The sequence below is a fragment of the Carcharodon carcharias genome, chromosome 18, assembly GCF_017639515.1.
Source record: "Carcharodon carcharias isolate sCarCar2 chromosome 18, sCarCar2.pri, whole genome shotgun sequence".
Classification (NCBI taxonomy): domain Eukaryota; kingdom Metazoa; phylum Chordata; class Chondrichthyes; order Lamniformes; family Lamnidae; genus Carcharodon; species Carcharodon carcharias.
The window spans coordinates 44,106,531-44,129,593 of NC_054484.1; the positions used below are offsets into that span (position 1 = coordinate 44,106,531).

At 40.1% G+C, this 23,063-nt stretch overlaps 1 protein-coding gene across 2 annotated transcripts in view; it reads right to left on the bottom strand.

The window, feature by feature from the left end:
- The window catches only part of gtf2e1 (general transcription factor IIE, polypeptide 1, alpha), a 66,889-nt gene extending 43,872 nt beyond the window's left edge, over window positions 1–23,017 (bottom strand). Inside the window, exons 1-3 of one of the 2 annotated variants that reach the window (XM_041211635.1) lie at window positions 22,913–22,970; window positions 18,655–18,801; window positions 11,786–12,240 (exon numbers count right to left, since the gene is read on the bottom strand). In XM_041211635.1, coding sequence (XP_041067569.1) covers window positions 11,786–12,233 — 448 coding nt within the window. In that variant the 5' untranslated portion in view covers window positions 12,234–12,240; window positions 18,655–18,801; window positions 22,913–22,970. Of the gene's footprint in view, window positions 1–11,785; window positions 12,241–18,654; window positions 18,802–22,912 lie in introns of both variants that reach the window. The other variant, XM_041211637.1, reaches the window with a different exon arrangement.
- Between the last annotated feature and the right edge of the window lie 46 nt (window positions 23,018–23,063).

Sequence of the window (23,063 nt, forward strand, 5' to 3'; positions counted from 1 at the left end):
ACACTGGATAACCAAAGTATAGCATGATGGTGTTGAAATCTGTGGGCGGGGGGGGGGACAAAAAATAATGTAAGTTATTTTACATTTGTAACACTGAAACTGAGTTCCACCTCTGGGCTGCATCACTGTAAGAAGTTTCCTTTGTAGGCCAGCAAAAAAACCAAAGAGAAAGCCATCATTGTAACATTTCAATGAACCTCTTAGCAGTTAGCTTAGAGCACCTTGGTCCAGGGAGACTGGGAAAACAGTGTGAACGGAAACTGAGAAGAAAATTTAGTCTTAAAAGAAAAATGCACCTATAGTGAGTGGGGAGTGATTGAATGGCTGAAATTTCCAAAAGTTTCAGTCAATCTTTATTCTCCATTCCAGTTTGCTTTCTCTTTAGGCTTATATCTTCTATTCCCTGCTCTCATTCTGACATTCGTTTGGATTAACGTTTAATTTGATGCTTATTATTTAATCACATTTTTCTTTTTTGCCACTTATTTCCAACCGCTTTCCTTTGTAAATGATAGCTGATAACAGGAAAAAATAACTACCTATTTGAGGCAACTGAAATGAGTTGAGACTTTGGTTATTGTCTCAAGGATACAAAATAGTGTGACTCCATATCCATTACTCAATATCAACCGCATCATTTCAACTGTCACTTGCAGCTAAGGTTATTAGACTGTTTGTGTCTTGAAAAGTCAATAAATAGGCTTGTGCAATATTGTTGCACCTTGGTTAGGACTATTGTAGACACTGGACTAAGCACAAAGCTTCTGGGCCAACTCAATCTTTCTGAGCTACCCAAGCCAGTGGCAACAGAATTGTGAACATTAATTTTTATCCTGGTGATGAGAATATATGTGTCATGAATAAGGAGGAAACCATCCAATGCTTTAGGGTTTTTTTTGTATTCCTGGATCTGATGCAGTTTATTTTCTATATAACCTCAATAAAGAAGGCTGAAGTTCCCGCAAATAGTTGTTTCTAATATCCTGTGTTGAATAGCAAATTTTAAAAAAAACCTTTGTTCCAAAGAACTCTCAGCATTTAATTAAGTGTTTAATGATATCATTGCATAATGTTTGTGATACATCTGATGGCACATTCTCAGTCATCTCCTACACGTATTAAATACAAATCATAAGCAATGAACTTTTACAACCACAGTATGCACAAACTGCATGGATAAAATGCCATTAGTCAGTTTACCTGTCTTAGAAAATACAAAAATATTGCTGTCTACATAAATAAGTATTGAATCAATATATTGCTACAGGGCAGTACTAAGAAGGTGCTGCATTGTTGAAATTTCAGACAAATGAATTAATAAAGTAAGGGAAGTCTTAAAAAGCTATCAAAAATTTCTCAGTTGTGATTTTACAAAAATTGGGAATTCATTTGAAACATTTTAAGGCATATCCTTCTGTGTGCTTGAGACAGGGGTATTTTAAATGAGACAAACAAACTATAATTCTGTCATCTTCAACAGGATTGTGCTACACAGGTTTACAGAAACATTAAGATAATTATAATGTAGTAAACCAACTACATTTGCAGCTTCACAGAGATGCAAAAGGTCCCATAGAACTCACTTCATAAAGCTCCAACAATGTTTAACCCTCAGCTAAAATCAACAATGCAGATTAACTGATTAATTACCTCGTTGTTGTTTGTAGGACCTTGCTACACACAGATTGCCTACTGAATTCTGGTATAATAGCCAAGTGGTTATGGTACTGGGTTTGTAACCCTAAGATCAAGAGTTCAAATCTCACAATGGCAAACTATGAAACAATGTAACTTCATCTGAATAGAACAGATGGAAACGTGTTTGTACTCGAAAGAGTTACAAGCACCATAGATCAAGAGTTCAAATCTCACCATGGCAAATTATGAAACAATGTAATTTCATCTGGGCAGGGAAAAGATCCAGATTGGCTGCTGGATTTGTCTACAAAACAGTGAATACACTTCAAGTTAATTCAGTGTTTTGGGACATCTTGAGCATATTAAAAGTGCTATTTAAATGCAAGTCTGTCCTTTCTTTATAATCTGTTTTGACTAAAATGAGTTCAAAATATTATGTTATATTGTGTTGTACACTAAATATTAATCCTTGATTACAGGTTAGTAAAACATTCAATATTGGCTACAGAATAATATTGTTTTATGGAATTAATGTGCATTTTGCAATAGTCCAGACTCAGAATTATGGAACTTTATTGCACTTTCCATATACAAGAAGTGTTGATGAATGAAGAATTCAAGTAGGTTGAATTGAAATTCTAAATTCCAATCACAATTTGAAGTATATATGATTTATGCATAGCCACTTGATAGTTTTAGACTCACAAAGGTATGTTTCATGTCATTGCCTATCATGTATGGTGTGTTTGAGGGCTGTGTGAAACTTTTGGGGTAGGACAGAAAGACTGAAAATTGCACTTCTAATGATGTGGCAAAATGCTGTATAATTGGTTAGGCCAAAGAAAAATAATTATCCATTCACTACCTTGCACTTAATGGAGCACAAAAGTTATATTGGTAAAATATAGCTAAGACTTAAAATTAGCTTAGTTTCCTTGCTTATTTTCAGCAGATTGCTTAAAACATTACTGCTAAAAGCACGACTTGGAATCGTTTAGTATGGTACGGAAGCAAAGGCAACATGAGAAAAAACTTCTTCACGTAGCGAGTGGTTAGGATCTGGAATGCACTTCCTGAGAGTGTGATGGAGGAAAGTTCAATCGAGGCATTCGAGAGAGAATTGGATTAATATCTAAAAATGCTGGATGCTGGAACATGATATATTAGTGATAGTTGCTGTCAGTTTATGTTCAAAGTAGACAGATCACTTTTTTTCAAACCCTGTTCACTTATTGGCTCCTATATCAGCAGTTCTGACAGTAGCCCCAGAAAATAGTGACTGCTTCTTCAGCACATTGCAGTAGGTGATCAGCTATTATAGGGCAAACTCCAGCTGCCCCGATATCACCAAATGGACTGGAAAATGTTCAAAATTTAAAATATTTCTCATTGGAATGTTACCAAAATGGGTGATGGGAAATTGAAAAAAAAACAACCTGAGACAAAATTGGGAACTCCATTAGTATCAAGATGCTGCAGGAAGAGGGTGAGTTGAAATACTGTGGCCTAGATACTAAAGGAGCCCGGTTAAGTGGACAAGTGCAGGAAATTAAGTTTCAGGCAGGGAGTAATTTGGGTTGCAGGACCAGGTAGGTCCGATCCCCAAACTGGGTGGGGGATGGAGGGGGTGTTTTTTTTATTCGTTCATGGAATGTGGGACAGCCGGTTAGCTCAGATGGTTAGAGCATAGTGCAAACAACACCAACATCACGGGTTCGACACCCGTACCAACAATGAAACTCACCCGTGTTGATGGAGGCTTGTTGCTGGATTCCATCAGTTGCAATCCCAAAAAAATGATTGATGAGACACTATGAGACCTTTTAAAATGAGGGGTGTGGGCGTCGCTGGCAAGGCCAGCATTTTTTGCCCATCCCTAATTGCCCTTGAGAAGGCGGTGGTGAGCTGTCTTTTGAACTACTGCTGTCCATGTGTTGTAGGGACACCCACAGTGCTGTTAAGAGTGTTCTAGAATTTTGACACAGCAACAATGACGGAATGGTGATATAGTTCCAATTCAGGACAGTGTGTAGCTTGGAGGGAAATTTCCAGGTGGTGGCGTTCCCAAGCATCTGCTGTCCTTCTGGAGGTAGAGGTCATGGGGTTGGAAGGTGCTGTCAAAGCAGCCTTGGTGAGTTGCTGCAGTGTATCGTGTATATGGTACACATTGCTGCTACTGTGCATCAGTGGTGGAGGGAATGAATGTTAAAGGTGGTGGATGTGGTCTGCTTTCCAGCTTCTTCAGTGTTGTCAGAGTTGCATTTATCCAGGCAAGTGGGGAGTATTCCATCACACTCCTGGCTTGTGCCTTGTAATGGTGGACAGGCTTTGGGAGTCAGGTGGTGAGTTATTTGCCACAGAATGCCCAGCCTCTGACCTGCTCTTGTAGCCACAGTATTTATATGGCTGGCCCAGTTCAGTTTCTGGATAATGGTAACTCCTAATATGTTAGTGGCATCCTAATCCACAAACCCAATCGGGGGAGGATTTTGTATCTGGGGGGGAGGGGGGGGGGGGGTGCAGAGGGAAGATGGGGGAAACACTCCTAGTACTCCTGGTGCACAAGCAGGAGTGTAAAAGCACTTACCTTCTACCTGAAGCTATTAGTTGTCAGGTTTCCCACCCACTAAAACCTACAAAGCAGGTTAAATCAGAAGCTGTAAACCTCACAGAAGTATTTAAATTGACACCCGCCTAATGTGGTTGGTTCCCCATCCTATCACCTGCCTCTATAAAACCCAGAAGAGGGCAGGTTGGAAGTGGGGTTCAGATTTTTAAAATTTTCACCTCCTGCGGTTCCCAACCTACTGTTTTGTATACTAAAATTTGACCAAGCTCCTTCAACCCACCCCAAATGTCAGAATTATTAAATTGAACGAAAGTCTACCTGTGATTCCTTTAAAAACAAAACAGAGAAATGGGAGCATTACCTGCAAAAGATGGACTGTCTGAATAGGCCAAAGCAACACTGGTTAGGTATTTACTTCCCAGGGGAAGTTTATGGAACATATTTCAGGGAAACCACTTCGTCCATCTGTCAGGCTGGAGTATCCCAATCCATCCATACTTCTACCCCACCTCTTGGTGATTTGAAACCACTATTTCATGACTAATAACAGGGTCAAAGAATAGATGCTGACAAGAAAGGGTATTCAACTCATACTAGTTTATTCCTCCTATATCCAAAAGCACAAGAATTCGGAGTAGGAAATTCAGCCCCTTGAGCCTGCCCACCATTCGATAACATTATGGCTGATCTGATTGTGGCTTCAGCTCTACTTTCTTGTTTGTCACCACCTCCCACCCCACATAACTCTTGACTCCCTTGTCGACCAAAAATCTATCTAATTCAGCCTTAAATATATTCAATGGCCCAGCCTCCATAGCTCTCTGGGGAAGAGAATTCCACAGACTAAAGACTCAGAAAAAAATTTCTCCTCACCTCAGTCTTAAATGGGAGACGCCCAATTTTTAAATTGTGTCCGCTAATTCTAGGTTCCACCACAAGGGGAAACATGCTCTCAGCATCTACCCTGTCAAGTCCCCTCAGGATCTTGTATGTTTCAATAAGATCACCTCTCAATCTTCTAAACTCCAATATATACAGGCCCAACCTGCTGAACCTTGCTTCATAAGATAACCCCTTCATACCAGGAATTAGTCAAGTGAACCTTCTCTGAACTGCTTCTAAGGCAATTATATCCTTCTTTAAGTAAGGAGGCTAAAACTGAATACAGTCTCATTACGGTCCTGCACAGCTGTAGCAACACTTCCCTACTTTTATACTCGATTCCCCTTGCAATATACACCAACATTTCATTTGCTTTCTCAATCACTTGCTGTATCAGCATACTAACTTTTTGTGATTCATATAACAGGACACCCAGATCCCCTTGTACTGTAGAGTTCTGCAGTCTCTTTCGATTTAAATATGCTTTTCTATTCTTCCTGTCAAAGCGAAAAAATTCACATCTTCCCACATTTTACTCCATTGGCCAAATTTTTGCCCACTCACTTAACCCATTTCAATCCTTTTGTGGACTCTTGACAACTTGCTTTCCTAACCATCTTTCTACCATACATTCACTCCCTTCATCCAAATCATTGGTATAGATTGCAAATAGTTGAGGCCCCAGCACTGATCCCTGTGGCACTCCACTAGTTACAGCTTCCCAACGTGAAAAAGGCCCATCCATCCCTACTTTCTACGTCCCGTTAGCTAACAAATCCTCTATTCGTGCTAATATGTTACCCTCTACACAGTGAGCTCTTATTTTGTGAAGTAACCTTTGATGTAGCACCTTATTGAATGCCTTTTGGAAATCCAAGTACATTACATCTACAGGTTCCCCTTTATCTACAAATAACTAATAAATCAGTCAAGCACAATTTCCCTTTACAAAACCATGTTGACTCTGCCTGATTGTTTTATGATTTTTTAAATGTCCTATTACTTCCTTAATAGTCGATTGTAGCATTTTCCCTGTAACAGGTTAGGCTAACCGGTCTATAGTTCCTGCTTTGTCTCCCCCAACCCCTTTCTTAAATAGAGGTGTCACATTTGCAATTTTCCAATCCACTGTGACTTTTCCAGAATCAAGGGGATATTGGAAGGTTGCAACCAATGTATTTACAATTTGTGCAGCCACTTCTTTGAAGACCCTCAGATGCAGACCATCAGATCCAAGGGACTTGTCAGCCTTTAGTTCTAATAGTGTCCCCAGTACCTTTTCCCTAGTGATTTTGCTAAAAGTTCCTCATTCCCTTTTACCTCTTGTTTTTCAACTATGCTTGGGATTTTTTTCTGTCTTCTACAGGAAAGACAGACACAAAATATCCGTTCAATGCTTCCGCCAACAGTTTCTTAGACGATTGCACATTTTTGCCTCTACTAACCTATCCAGAAAGCCAATCCATATCATTCTAAATTTGCTTTTCAGTTGTTTGAATTGGTGTTCTCTGCTTGCTTGTATTGTGTCAGTTTAACTTAAGCAGCATTTGGATTTAAAGCAGGAAAAAGTCAGTTAAGACTGGTGGTTATGTCACTAGCTAATAACAGAAGATTTGTTACACAAAAGTACATCCAGAAGAGACAAACCCACAATAAGGATGTCACAGTAATATTCAAGCAGGTGTATTTATAAAAAGAGGTGATTTGTCCCAGATACTATGGGCACTAAAAAGCCTCTGAATTGGCCCACATGCAGGAGTCTTAAACTGAAATGTCAGCTTAGCCTAGGTTAGCTCAAGATTCATCTTGGTAAAGGAATTGAAGTTTTTACTAAGAACAGCCAGAGGATCATTAAGGGGCTGACTGCCATTTAAATTCCATGCTGGCGCTAATTGAGGATGCTGCACGGCATTTTAGTGGTTAACACTGGAATGAGCATCTTTTCCTAGCAGCAACCAGCTGATTGTGAGTAAACTAGTTGCTGCAGAAGATTGTGTGCTACTTAAAGGTATATCACCTTTTACTGTTCACTTGTTGCTGAAGGTTTGAAGGGGACTTGTGAAAAACATCAGGAGACTTTCTGGTGCATATTGCTAAGGCTTCATGAACACTCTATCAACATTTCTTCTGTCAAACGACTTCACTTAAGAGTAAACGCTGTGCTACTCTACACTCTAAGGAGTTATGAGGAGAAAGGGAGTGCTTGGTCACGGACATCTTGCTAGGGGTCCTTTTAGTCTGCAGGAGAAATAGGACGACACAAGGCAAGGCAGAGAGGCACCAACTGCTGCGGGAGAGGAGGACAAGAGGACAAAATGGGCTCCTTCTGCCTCTGCGGATACAGGACAACACTCCTTCTCTGCACCTCTTCCATTATGCTTTGTCAGAGAACTGTGCATCCTCTCACTTGGTCCCTGAACCATCCTGAAAGGTGCCAGGACATCACACACCTACAGTGGAACTGGGTGTGTGGAGCCCGCATACACTGTTCCATGAAAATCGTGCCTAAACAGTGCTTGAGTACTAAACCTACAGGTGTCTACTTTAGCACCTCAAGGCAAGATAAATTAGGTCCAAAATTGGGTGCCAAGACCAGACCTTCAATCAGACATGCCTTATTGCACTTGGTTTCAACCTTTTACCAAAATAACACCCAGAATGTCCCAATAACACTCAATTCCACTTTATCCAGATTCAAAAGTTGGAAAACATAACTTTTAACAACATTGTTCCAGTGCTGAAAAGACATATGCTTTCAACCTGAGTCTGAGTTTGTGTTGGATCTTCATATAATGTAATAGCTACCTTAAAATATAGCACAACAGTAACTATATTTCAGATAATAGTGTACAGAAAGCCCTCTTTCTAGCAGTTTTTAGGTCCACATAAGCAGATGATGTCTTGGCACCTTTCAGGATGGCTCAGGGACCAAGTGAGAAGGTGCGCAGTTCTCCAACACAGCACAGTGAAAGGTGGAGAGAGGGGTGTTGTAGGCACATTCTAACTTTCAGCATTTCTACAATGTTGTTCCAAGTATTAGCATTATTACTTCCAGCATTTTAGGTTATGAATCGTTCAAGAGTATCACTGAAAGTGCTGACATACAATTATGGGGTTTCACTGGGAGAAAATAAAACTGCATTGATATAGCCTTTTGACTTAGGTTAGAAATTGGTTTGGCATAGGAATGAGAGGGGATAAAAGGTAGGTACACATTGGTGACACAATGTGCCAACTGGTGCTCACTAGGAATCCATTCTGGGGCTTGAAATTTCCACCATATTTAATAATGACTTGGATGAAGGAACAGAGAATTGTATATCCAAGTTTGTAGATAACACCAAGTTAAGAAGGATCGTAAATATCACAGATCGGACCAATAACAACTCCCAGGATGTTGACGGTGGGGGTTTCAGCGATGGTAATGCTATTGAACATCAAGAAAAGATGGTTCAGTTCACTTGCTGAGGATGGTCATGGCCTGGCGCTTGTGTGGCACAAATGTTACTTGACATTCACTGGCCGAAGCCTGAATGCTGTATAGGTCTTGCTGCATGCAGGCACAGGCTATTTCAGTATCTAAAGAGCTGTGAATGATACTGGAAACTGTGCAATTATCAGCAAACGTTCTGACTTATGATCTTGCAGCTGCAGATGGTTGGACCTAGAACACTAGGCTACAGAACTCTGCAGTGATATCCTGAAACTGAGATGATTGGTCCCCTTCAACTGCCTTCCTTTGTGCTAGGTATGACTCCATCTAGTGGAAACTTTTCTCCCTTATTCCCATTGACTTCAATTTTGCTGGGGCACCTTGAGGCCACTCTTGGTCAAATGTCAAAGGCAGTCACTCTCACCTCACCTCTGAAATTCAGCTCGTTTACCAATGTTTAGACCAAGACAGTAACAAGATCAGGAGATGAATGACCCTCACAGAACCCAAATTGAACATTGGTGAACAGATTATTGCTGTGTAGTGCTATCAAGTGGCATCTAACGGTGACACCTTCCATCACATTGCTAACGATTGAGAATAGATTGATGGGGCGGTAATTGGCCAGATTGGATTTTTCCTGCTTTTTGCAGACAGGACATACATGGGCACGTTTTCACATTGTCAGGTAGATGCCAGCGTTGCAGCTATACTGAACAGCTTGACTAGGGGTGCAGTAGTTAGACTCATAGACATTTACAGCACAGGAAACTGCCATTCAGCCCACTGTGTCTGTGCCAATCAACAAAGATCTGACTACACTAATCCTGTTTTTCAGTGCTTGGCCCATAGCCCTGGTGGCTATGGCAACACAAGTGAATATCTAAATACTTCTTAAATGTTACGAGAAGTTTCTGACTCAACCACCCTTTCAGTTAATGAGTTCCAGACTCCCACCAGCCCCTGGGTGAAAAAATTTCTCCTCAACTCCCCTCTTGTCCTTCTACTACTTACCTTAAATCTATGCCCCCTAGTTATTGACCCCTCTACTAATGGAAAAAGTGACTATCTACCCTATCTATGCCCCTCATAATCCTATTAACCTCTATCAGGTCCCCTTTCAACCTTTGCTACTCCAAGGAAAACAACCCCAGCCTACCCAATCTTTCCTCATAGCTCAGACCCTCTAGCCCAGGCAGCATCCTGGTAAATCTCCTCTGCAATCACATCCTTCCTATAATGCGGTGAACCAGAACTGCATGCAGTACTCCAGATGTGGCCTAACCAGCTTTTTATACAGTTCCAGCATAATCTCCCTGCTCCTGTATTCGGCTAATAAAGGCAAGTATTCTATGTGCCTTCTTAATCACCTTATCTACCTGCCCTGCTACCTTCAGGGATTTGTGGATATGCACCAAGTTCCCTCTGATCTTCCAAGGTCCTACCATTCATAGTGTAATCCTTTGCCTTGTTAGCCCTCCCCAAGTACATTACCTCACACTTTTGACTTCTATTTGCCACTGCTCTGCTCACCTGATATCCATTGATAGCATGTCTTCAGTGCTACAGTCCAGATAGCGTCTACGGCCTTTGCTGTATGCAGTGTTTCAGTCATTTCATAATATCACATGGACCAAATCAAGTTGGCTGAAGACTGGCATTTGTAATGCTGGGAATCTCAAGGGGAGGCAGAGCTGGATGATCCACTCAACACTTCTGTCCAAAGATGGCTGCAAATGTTTCAACCTTGTGTTTTGCACTGATGTGCTGGGCTCCCTCATCATTGAGGATGGGGATGCTTATGGAGCCTACCCTGGTTAGCTGTTTAATTATCCACCACCATTCATGACTGGTTGTGGCAGGAATGCAGAGCTTTGATCTGATCCGTCGGTTGCAGCATCGCTTTTCTCTGTATCGCATGCTACTTCCGCTGTTCAGCAATTTCTTAATTCTTTATTGTAGTTCACCAGGTTGGCACCTCATTTTTAGGTATCCCTTGTGCTGCTCCTGGCATACTCTCCTTTTGCAAGTTTATTTACACCATATCAACTGTATTACCCTCAATAACCCTCTCTGTTACCTCATCAATAAAATGTAGAGGAGCAAAGAGATTTGAGTCCAACTACATAAAATGTTAATTCCTATATTCCTATTAAAAGCTAGTAGGCATGTACAAAAAGCAGGAAAGAATACAATGGAGCAGAAATTATACTTTGGTTGTATAAAGCCTTGGTCAGACCCTATCTAGAGTACTGCATTAAGTTTTGGACACCTCACCCCTGGTAAGATATATCGGTCTTGGAAGGAGTGCAGTGCAGGTTCCACAGAATGATACCAAGGCTTAGGGGGTTAATTATGAGGGCAGGTGCATAAATGTCATATTTATTCCTTTGAGTTTAGAAGGTTGAGGGGTGATTTAATCTAGGTATTTAAAATGATTAAGGAATTCAATGACATGTACAAAGAAACTGCTTCCTCTGGTGGAAGTCCAAACAAAAGAACAGTTTTCTAATTAGAGTTAGGCCATTTAGGAATGAAATCTGGAAGCTCTTTTTCAAATTAGATATTCGTTAGATATTTGTTAGGTATGGGTATTAAGGGATATGGAGAAAAGACAGTTAAATGGAGTTGAGGTGCCGACCAGCTATGATTTAACTAAATGGTGGGAGTAGGCTTGAGGGGCTCAAAAACCATTTCCTGTTCCTAAATGGGCTTATTAAAATAAAATAGAATCAAGATTGGCAACTCACCAAAAGAATAGAAATATTTAAAATCCAAATGTAGTTTCAATTCTAATAACCAAATTCTCAAAATCAATGCCCAAAACACTTTTTTTAAGAATTGACCTCTTTCCTTCCTCCATATCTCACCTTTGTTTTCCCTTCCTCCTCCCACAAGTGGCCATCTTGGATGCATGAAGTGTGATGATGTGCTCTTTGGTTTCAAAGAGTTTCAGAGTCCAACCTAATCCTGTCCACAGATATATATTTTAATTATTTTAATATTTTATTCCAGGGGGTTCCTGGAATCTCAGCTGATTTTCCTCTCCACAATTCAAGATATTTATGCCAATAGTAGTACCCTGACCACAATGGTGGAGTTCAGCTAACTCAATATATAATGGGAATTAAGTTTGGAACTTTCCTCACCTCTGTTGGTCAGGCATTCACTAGTCTTGCTATCAGATAAATCTGGATCATTTAAACTACTTCGGCAAAAAAATGATGGATGCTGAGCAATTAAGTACAAAACTCTTTCTGTACCTGTCATTGGGTCAAATAGTTGGTTTGCTTCCAGGTCTGTGAATGTGTTGAAACAGGTGGGACATTTAAAAGAGGCTCTGTTGGTGGAATCTCGTTCATCTGTTTCAATCCTTCGCCTCATGTGGTCAAGTTTGTACTTCACCACGTTCACCAGAAGGCGGTAGTTTATGAAGTAATAATTGTGTCTTGTAGTTTTACCATCTGGAGCAGTTTCAACTCGCATTCTACTTTTAATAAATTTATCATTTTTCAGTGTATTCAAGACCGCTCGCAGTTGTTTGCGATCGAATTTCAGCAACTCCAACATGTCCTCCTCTTTGACACAGGGGTTTCTAATGAGAATATCCAAGGCCAGTGCATGTTCCAGCCCATAAAATCCTCTTACAACATATTTGGCAAGACGTTTCAAAGCTGCAGGCACCTCAGTCACAACATCTGGATCAGTCATCTTTGACCTTTGGGTTTATAAAAAGAAAATTCATTCAAAATTAGGAACTCAACAAATTGGGAATACACATACAAACACTGGTCCTATTACTCTGAGGTAGCCTTACTTGTGAACAATAAGTCTGATCAAGCTATACTGTCAGATTGTTAGCTACATTGTATTGGTTTGCATTCCTGCTGTCAGAAGTAGTCATCTACAATGATAATCCAAACTTTAAAAATTGCACTTGACTTTGTAGTTTTTTTAAAAAATTTGTTTATGGGTTGTGGGTATCGCTGGCTAGGCCAGCATTTATTGCTCATCCCTGTTCACAGGGCAGTAAAGAGTCAACCATACTGCTGTGGGTCTGGAGTCACATGTAGGCCAGACCAGGTAAGGATGGCAGATTTCCTTCCCTAAAGGACATTAGTGAACCAGATGGGTTTTTACGACAATGATTTCATGGTCATCAGACTCTTAATTCCAGGTTTTTATTGAATTCAAATTTCACCATCTGCTGTGGTGGGATTCAAACCCAGGTCCTCAGAACATTACCCTGGGTCTCTGTGCAATACCAATATGCCACCGGCTGCCCAGTATGCTTGCTGTCATAATGCTTACCGTTGACTAGACGGAGTAGCCCCGTGGTGAAGGGTATGCACCTTTGATAGTGGAAACAAATAGCTAAGGAAATGCTTTATCTTATAAAAAATACATTGGATGTCACAACTAATTTGAATGCTTTTTTGGTCTCTAACAGCACAAATTTTATAGAGACCTGATTTGTGATGGCTCAAACATGTTTCAGCTGAGTCCATCACAAGTGACAGACAAAGTTTTCATGCCATCAGTCAGGACTAGATTCAATCCAAATTCCAGAAATGCAATGTGCTAACAATACTTCAGATTGACAATCCAAACTAGCTTTTTGGTGACTCATGCTAAACACTCTTAAAGTGTGTCACAGCAGCCCATAAGTGCCCCACTCAAGTGACCACTTTCATAACTGTTGAACAGAGTATAAGCTGTACTAATTTTTTTTTTACTGAGGGCAATGTAGAATGAGTCATCTGATTTTGAGTAAAGCAGATATCAAATAACAACAGGTAAGGACTTTTTCTTATTCTGATTCACAGGGCACATAGTTGGCTGATTTTGCTTCCGATTATCACATGACAGTCATTATAATCTACTTTTACAATTACAGCGAATTTCACAAAGTTGAGTGCTTCACAGATATAGTATGAACATTTTTAATGTAAATCTGCACTGTGGATTTAAACATACTGTGGAATCCTAGTTCCCTTAAAACTATCAACACCCTGGAGTGCCCATTGACTAGAAACTTAATTGGACCAGCCAAATAAAAATTGCGGCTGCACGAGCAAGTCGGAGGCTGGGAATTCTGCAGTAAGTCGCCTCCTGACTCCCCAAATCCCGTCCACCATCTACAAGGCACAAGTCAGGAATGTGATGGAATACTCTCCACTTGCCTGGATGAGTAAAACTCCAACAACACTCAAGCAGCTCAACACCATTGAGGACAAAGCAGCCAGCTTGATTGGCACCCCATCCACCACTGTAAACATTCATTCCCTCCACCACCCTTGCATAATGGCAGCAATGTGTACCATATACAAGATGCACTGCAGCAACTTGTCAAGCCTCCAGACAGCACCTTGCAAGGCTGCAACCTCTATCACCTGGAAGGACAAGGGCAGCAGGTGCATGGGAGCACCACCACCTGCAAATTCCCCTACAAGGCACAAACCATCCTGACTTGGAATTATATTGTTGTTTCTTCTCTGTCACTAGAAATCCTGGAACTCCCTTCCTAACAAGACTGTGGGCGTTCCTACAACACATGGGCTACAGTGGTTCAAGAAGGCAGCTCACTGCCACCTTCAAGGGCAATGAGGGATGGGCAACAAATGCTGACCTCGTCAGTGATGCCGACATCCCATGAAAGAGTAAATTTAAAAAAACAATTCTATGGCAAACACGAAATGCAACACCGACTGATTTCTAGTTAGACAGACCAGATAAATCACAAGTTCCATGATTTGAGTGATGATGAATATTGTGATGTAAAATTGGTGCTTTTGTTTTATAATATTTGTGGTACAGAATTTAAATGTGGTCCCCTATTTGCTATGTTACAGCAATCAAAGCTGCTAACCATTTGCTATTTCCACTGAAACCAATCACAAAGCACTGCCTATAACCCATTAAATTTAGCAACTATTGCAGAGAATGATAAACTTTTGCACCTCACTGACATATTTGTATTTAAAATTGCACCATGGGTCATTGTTTGCCTAGGCCTGTTTTAGACTTCTGCCAGTCTCAACTGGTTTTATTAAGTTACTTCTTAAATTATAGTGAATACACTACAAAACTAGCTTGGCCTAAATAGCCAAGTGGTTATGGTACTGGGCTTGTAACTCCAAGATCAAGAGTTCAAATCTCACAATGGCAAACTATGAAACAATGTAACTTCATCTGAATAGGAACAGATGGAAACATGTTTGTACCCGAAAGAGTTACATCTTCTTATGAGCTTGGCCTAAATAGCCAAGTGGTTATGGTACTGGGTTTGTAACCCCAAGATCAAGAGTTCAAATCTCACAATGGCAAACTATGAAACAATGTAATTTCATCTGAATAGGAATGGATGGAAACGTGTTTGTACTCGAAAGAGTTACACTACAAAACTATTTAATTGGCTGGAAAGCAGTTTGGGACATCCTGAGATCATGAAAGGCACTACATAAATGCAATGGTTTTTTGAAGAGTTGGTAGTCAGACCAGTCGAGTTCATATCAGCCAGTAAGTGTAGGTGTAGGTGGTGGGGGGCCGGGTTGGGTATTGTCCCCAGTGTTAGAGATGCAACAGAGTGATTAGTTCAGGAGCGATGTAGTTAAACTCACACAGCGCATGCTCACTTTGGAGAAATGACAAAAGCCTTCTGTAGTAATACGTATGAGAACCTCTATGAGCACAGTTTAAACATGGCAATATAGACTAAAATGAGTGTGGCATGGTGCTAAGCTGCAAAAGTGAGTGTGCGCCCTCAATCCTCCAATGATGGCCAAAAATCACTTTATTAGAAGAAAGACTTGCATTTATATCATCCTTTTCACAACCATCAGTTGTCTCAAAGTGCTTTAAAGCCAGTTAAGAGTTTTTTTTTTAAATATATCACTGTTGTAATGTAGGAAATGTGGCAGCCAATGTGTGCACAGCAAACTCCCATAAACAGCATGATCAGAAAGTCTGTTTTTGTCACGTTGAGGGATAACCATTGGCTAGGACGCCTGATCTTCTTTGAAATTCTGCCATGGGATCTTTTACATCCACACAAGCAGGAAGACAACTTATCAGTTTAACGGGTCATCCAAAAGATGGCACCGCCTTGATTTTTGTGCTCAAGCCCTGGAGTGGGACTTGAACTTGGAACATTGTGACTCAAGAGGCGAGAATGCTACCAGCTGAGCCACAGCTATTAGGGAATGGTAGCATAATGGCAATCTTACTGAAATAGTCATCCAGAGGACCGGACTAATGCTCCAGAACATGGGTTCAAATTCCACCACAGCAGCTCATGGAGTTTAAACTCAATTAATTAAGAACTCTAGAATAAAAAGCTAGTCTCATAACGGTGACCATAAAATTACCAGATTGCCATAAAAATCATCTGGTTCACTAAAATGTTGAAGAATAAAACAGGACGGACCATTTGACATCCATTTTGGCATCAGACATTACAAAGGCACACCCTCCCCAGTCGACCATGCAAAGTCCTCCTCAATAACATCTGGGGATGTGCCAAAATTGTGAGAGCTGACCCACAGTTCTTGTCAAACAACAGCCTGACAGTCATACTCTCAGAATCCTCCATCACCATCCCGGTGTGTGTCCCGTCCCACTGACAGAGGTGGCGACACAGTGGTATACGGTCAGGAGGGAGAGGCCCGGGTGAGAGGACCAACTTGAGGGGAAAGCTACATGGCCTTGTCCTTACCAATCTACCTGTTGAAAATTCATTTGTCCCTGACAGTACTGGTAGGAGTCATCACCACATAGTCCTTGTGGAGACAAAGTCCCACCTTCACACTGAGGACACCGCCATTGTGTTGTTTGGCATTGACACCATGCTAAATGAGGTAAATACAGACCAAGTCTAGTAGTACCAAACTGGCCATCCAGGAGGCCCTGTAGGCCATCAGCAGCCACAGAACTGTACTCCACCACATTCTGTACCTCATGGTTCAGCATATCCATAATTTTACCATAATCATCAAGCAAAAGGACAAACTCTGCTTTAATGCAGAGTGTAGGAGAGCATTACAGGAATAGCACCTGGTACATATAAAAATTAGATACCAACTTAGTGATGTGACAACACAGAGCTACAAACATGCTGAACAGTGAAAGCTGCATGACCATCTCCAATAAGGGAGGACCTAACTATTTTCCCTTGACATTCAATGACATTACCATCACTGAATCTCCAACCATCAACACCCTGGGTACTCACTATTGACCAGAAACTTAAACTGGACAATTCAATAAATACTGTGGTCACAATAGTACATGACAGGCTGGGAGTGGCACACAACTCACCTCTTGATGCCTCAAAGCCTTAAACCTTCACTCTCTCCACCACAAACGCACTGTGGTAGCAGTGCATAACATATACAAGATGAACTACAGCAACTTGCTAAAGACTCTTACAACAGTACCTTCCAAGCCTGCAACCTCTACCACCTCAAAGAACAAGAGCAACAGACACATGGAAAGGCCATCACCTGCAAGTACCCTCTAAATCACACACACACTATCTTGACTTGAAAGCATATCATCACTCCTTCACTGTCACTGAGTCAAAATCTTTTGAGCTCCCTCCCTACACCCCCTAGCATATTTGCATCACAAGGCTCCTCACTACTACCTTCTTAAAGGCATCAATGCCCATATCCCATGAATGACTAAAAAAATTCAAAACATAATAGCAAAGGTGGTTATGTCCATAATGACATTATTTCAATCCCAGCCTCAAACCTATTTCCTATTCTCTAAAAGGCAATACACTGTTAACCGCTTATAGTGGGTTTATAAGGTCAACACCAACCGTAAAGGTGAGGTCAGTACTTTTGTAACCCAAGAAAGTCAGTTGTTTTGTGATGTTATACGAGATCACAGTTTCCTTTTGATAATTAAAAAGTTGCTTTTGCACTAATTATTCAATAGTTCAAATTAAACAATATAATTAGCACAGTAAGAGCCATGTAGCTCAAAAAATGCCAGGTAATTGGGATTCTATAATTTAAAATTTGGAGTAGCATGAACGTTGACTGGAATTTGCATGGAACAGACTAAATCTCTATGAACAACTGTTTAATAAATCCCTATATGCTGCAAATAAGCATCAGCTGTGGGGTTAAATTTGGGATAGGTCATAGAAAGCTCAAAAGCTATGTGAATCTTGGGGTTCTTGCAGCTGAAGCAAATCTAGTTACCTGTTTCGTATGGGTAAGAGGGCAACATCCAGCTGTCAGTTGAGACAGTAAAACATATTTAAAAATGCTAACAGTCTCTGCTATGTTTAGGCACACCTGCAGCTGTGTGTTCTGTGCCTGCCCTGATACTGAAGCTGGAATCCTGAAATAGGGAGTTCTATTCCCCAACAGAAATCCCTCCCCATTGCTTTTTTTTGGTGTAGACTGGCTTAAACACAGAGCTGGTGCTTCATGGCCACACCACTGATATTTCTAAGCAGGACTGGCCTATGCAAAACTAAAGAAAGAAATGTTATTTTGAAATGACAAAATTAAAACAAACTAAAGCAGGATGCCAAGATTATCTGGAAAAATAACCCTAGAAAGTTCTTACAGTATCTTGAAGGCTAAAAAGCACAGAATGAGCTTAAGACACTGTCTGGGCACTCGGCTAGTTTGAGTACAAAAGTAATTATAAAGGGAAAAATGTCTTAGTTCTCAGCAATCCATTATACGGCATTGTCATCAAAAAATATTATCTTCAGGAAAGCCATGTAGTAAATGCCAGTCCAACAATTAAGATTAGGGAAGTCACATAGGACAACAGGGAAGTTTTTATGTAAATCTAATCAAGGCACACTGCAGATTCCAAATTTTAAAAATGATAGTGCTCACTAGTAGGGGTTTCTTACCAACAGAGTTATGATTCCTATTTTTAACATATGGCAAAATTAACATAAAATGATTTTGTATACTATATAGGTACATTAGGACATATTAGGCAGCACAAAAAGTTTCTTCTACACATTTCCACTGCAACATATCAATGCATTTATCTAAATGGACATACATAAAAATTGCAAATGGTGCAAAGTCAAGCACAGTCCACCAGAATCCACATGAAGCAGAATAGCAATAACATGAAGGGATGGTACATGTACCACGTGATTGGTTACTGCAGTCGCTATATCGGCTTGCGCAGTGCATCCCAGAGAAGGTTCACTGAAGGTTTCAGCAACAGATGAAGGGTCTTCTCATTATTCAACATCAGCACAAAGGAAAGCTTCTTTCACCCCCAAGTCTGTTTCCTATTTGAGGCAATTGGATAATTTTGTATGTAGTGAATGCTACAAATAACAAAAAGAAGAAAATTTCCTTCTACCCATCCCAGTTTCTGGGCTGTGCCACTTCAGAGGCTGGTTTAAACTTTCAGGCACAGGGTTGAATTAGGGATGGATCCAACAGACCAGCACAATGATAATTCACCTGTGCAGATGAGGATAATATTGTTTCTTTAAATACTTTAAAAAGCAAAGTGTTAGAATGTTGAAATAATGGTACAGATGCAGAAGCAGAAAATACATCATTGTGTATGAATTACTATGCAAGACCACCTTAATTTGATTTTGACTTTAGAATCCAATATTATGTTGTATATTAAGGAAGATGTTAGCATCTCTTTTAAAGTACTGCATAGGACAATAAAAAAAATGTTGAGTGACACCAAACTGATCAAATTCCAAGAAGGTATCATCTCCTTTTGTCAAAATAAAACAATTGCCAGTATTGCACTTGAACTACTTACATATATTTTTGTGGGGCATTTGAGATTTTTTTTGTTGCAATGTAAACTGATGATATGAAACAAGATCAATAATGCCATTGGAGTAGACCTATGCAATCTGTGGAATTTAAGTGCCTAGTGATCCAACTATTCTTGCAAACTTCAGTGTTTTTGTGTTAAAAATGCATAATTATATTTGATTTTGAGAAGCTCGAGTGGCCATATTAATTTGCATAGGGCAAGTATTTTTTTAAAAAAGGTTTGTGACCCACTTCTGTGAAGTAAGAACATTTTGTAATTGACTTCCTTTTCCTTCAATCACATTAACAGCACAAAAATATCTTCTTCCTCACAAAGGCACCCTTTAACCATTTCTAATTATATCATAATCCTATTTTCACAGATACCTTTTCTCACATTTTTTAGAGGGACTTTCCAACTCTTTAATTGTTCAGCTCTCATGCTCTTTTTAAACACTTCTTTAACTTGTTTTAAACGTAGATAAGCAACTGGTCTCCTCGTCAATCAAAATCACTTTGAAATGATTGGATAGCTTCATTTTTAAAAAAAATCTTTTAAAAAAATGTAACCTTTCAGGTGCAATTACAACTTCTGCAATTTTGCGTATCCCATTATAAGAAAAGTATAAAAAGCAGTAGAAAAAGTGCAACATAGATTCACTAGGATGTTAGGATGGATGAGGGATTATATTTGAGACTTTGATGGAGATGGAGAAGATTAAGTGGCAACCTGGTGGAAATTATGAATTGTTGTGATATAGTAAATACCGATGGATCATCGGGACTGGTCAATAAGTCATTAACCATGGAGCATAAATTTGAGATAAATCATTAAAAAAGCCACAATTATAATTTTATAAAATCCCATTAAAAGGGATAAAAACAGAAAACACTGGAAATATTCAGCAGGTCAGGCACCAATTCTGATGAAAGGTCACAACCCAAAACATTAACTCTGTTTTTCTCCTCACAGAGGCTGCCTGACCTGAGTATTTTCAGCATTTTCTGCTTTTATTTCAAATTTCCAGCATCTCCAGTAATTTTGCTTTTCCACTATAAGGGAATTAGATAACCATTTTGAAAAGAGGAATTTTGAAAGCTACAGGGATCAAGTGGAAGAATGTGCTTGGACAAGTTGGCTGGTTTGGTAGGAAAAAACGTCAACTTGATGAACCAAAAGCTTACTTTCATGCTGCAGCATTCTATGATTCAAACTGACCCTACAGTTCATTATATCCAAGCCGGTGCTAACGTACAATTTCAGCTTGTGGAAATGTTATTGATTTTGAACTTTTTTTTGGTCAAGCTACAGACACCAAGACTGATAAAAACAGTATGCTTCTATAATCTGAAATGCACCATGTAATTTGGATAAAAGATGCAAACAAGTTGATAAGAGCATTTAAGGATCAAAAGCAAATGGGTAATCCACTTTATATCAAGCCCCAAATTGAAAAGCCCACATAACATTGCTGACAGTGACAGTCTTCACGGTAGTCACAAACAACCTGATCAAGGTAAATTCTCAACTTTCTCACATATTTACATATGCTTAGAGGCTAATTTATCTGTAAATAGTGATTTTTCTTTTCTAAATTCATCTTTGTGTTGTGAACAATATGGCCAACACCTTCGGTCTGTCCGCAAGCATGACCCAGACCTCGCTGTCGCTTGCCATTTCAACACACCACCCTGCTCTCATACCCACATGTCCGTCCTTGGCCTGCTACAATGTTCCAGTGAAGCTCAACGCAAGCAGGAGGAACAGCATCTAATCTTCCGACTAGGTTCTTTACAGCCTTTCGGACTGAAAATTGAGTTCAACAACTTTAGATCATGAACTCTCTCTTCCTTCCCCGCTCCCCTTTTCCAATAATTTACATATATTTTTCTTTTCTAACATATTTCCATTATTTTTAAATGTATTTCCATCCATTGTTTTATCTTTACCTTTTAGCCTATTTTGATTCCCAGCCACCCCACCCCCACTAGGGCTATCTGTCCCTTGCTCATCCTGCTTTCCATCCTAAATGTCCCCATTAGCACATTTCTTAGCTAATATTATTACCGTCAACACCTCTTTGTCCTTTTGTCTATGACATCTTTTGGCAATCTCCACCTATCACTGGCCCTCTATCCAGCTCTACCTGTCTCCCCCCCCACCCCTTAAACCAGCTTATATTTCACTCTTTTTCTATTTTTCCTTAGTTCTGATGAAGAGTCATTCGGACTCGAAATGTTAACTGTATTCCTCTCCACAGATGCTGTCAGACGTGCTGAGTTTTTCCAGGTATTTTTGTTTTTACTCTAGATTTCCAGCATCCGCAGTATTTTGCTTTTATTTATTGCTCATTCCTATTTACCAATGAAAAGATAAATAAAGGTGGGCCTTCTTCTTGAACTGCCACATTCCATGTGGTAATGATGCTGCCACAATGCTGTTGGATACGGAGTTACAGGATTTTGACCCACAGCAGTGTACAGTCTATATGCTTTTCTTAACCTAAACATATGCAGCTTCTATCGGCCTCTGGGAGCTCAGATGATCGATGCTTAAATTGCCTGGAACTTTCTGATAAAAACTGGTATAAACTGGGAGTGTGGAAAGCTTATGAAACACAAAGTAATTAGAAAGATGTATAAGGGGCAATACAGTAACACAAAGTTAGAAAAGGAAGTAAGAGGTCTAGAACATTAAGGACTATAGCAAAGCATCACTGAATGCTGTTTGACTCATTTCTGGTTCAGAGACAAGAATTTCAGCCTCTGTCTATTTGTACAAGGTGGAAAAGTTTACAATTTATAAAGAATTATATATGTCCAATCACAGTTTCACTTCACTGAACTAGCTTCCAATACAAAGGCAAATAAAGGGATAGTTATACTAAAGATGGATGGAAGGCAACTTTTTTGTCAATCAGACGTTGTTCCAAATTAACTCCCAGGTACACTGATGCATGTTATCCAAAATTATCCCACACCACATTCACTAATACTTAGCCCAGCATAAAGTCACTTTAAAACCTAACATTAAGATTTAGACACATTCAGAACAGATCTTTGCATAGGGGCCCACAAACATTGGTTGCGACCATATTTGTCTACTTTAAAATAAATAGGGGCGTTAGAGCTCACTTCAGGTTCCAGGGGAATAGCGCTCAAGGTTCATTCAAATACTGCACAGCCCATCGGGGATTTGCTCTGGTTGTTTAGGAGATCATCCAACCACCCACCCCGAGTGTTTTAATCTTTAAATAGTTTACTCCCCATATAATTACACCACAACCATCTCACACAAGTCTTACAAATTACATCTCATTTGAAGCCGCTCATTGGAAATACCGGAACTTAAATACTATCTCACATTATAGAAGTACAATCAAATCAAATAAACTAAGATACCCTCAGGTAAAGTATTTTAAAAATAAATAAACGCAAGATCCTCAACACATGCTCACTGATCAAAACTGCTAAAGAACAAGAACAATACTAATTCATAGCAAGGGCCGGCCAATGGCGGAAGTGAAGCGGGGCAATTTTAACAGCCGCATTAAGTATTAAATGTGTTCACGACTGAGACCATAAAAGAATTTCGATGCTTAAATAAATACTCACCACCGGTTACAGCTACAGCCTCTGAAGAAGCACCACCACGTTACCCAGCCGGCGCCGCGCGGTGGGAAGTGGTCTACGTCATCGCGTAGTGCGGTGGAGCATGTTGCGTCACGGCGGTGCTGTGGATGGAGTGTTACGTCACGGCGCTGTG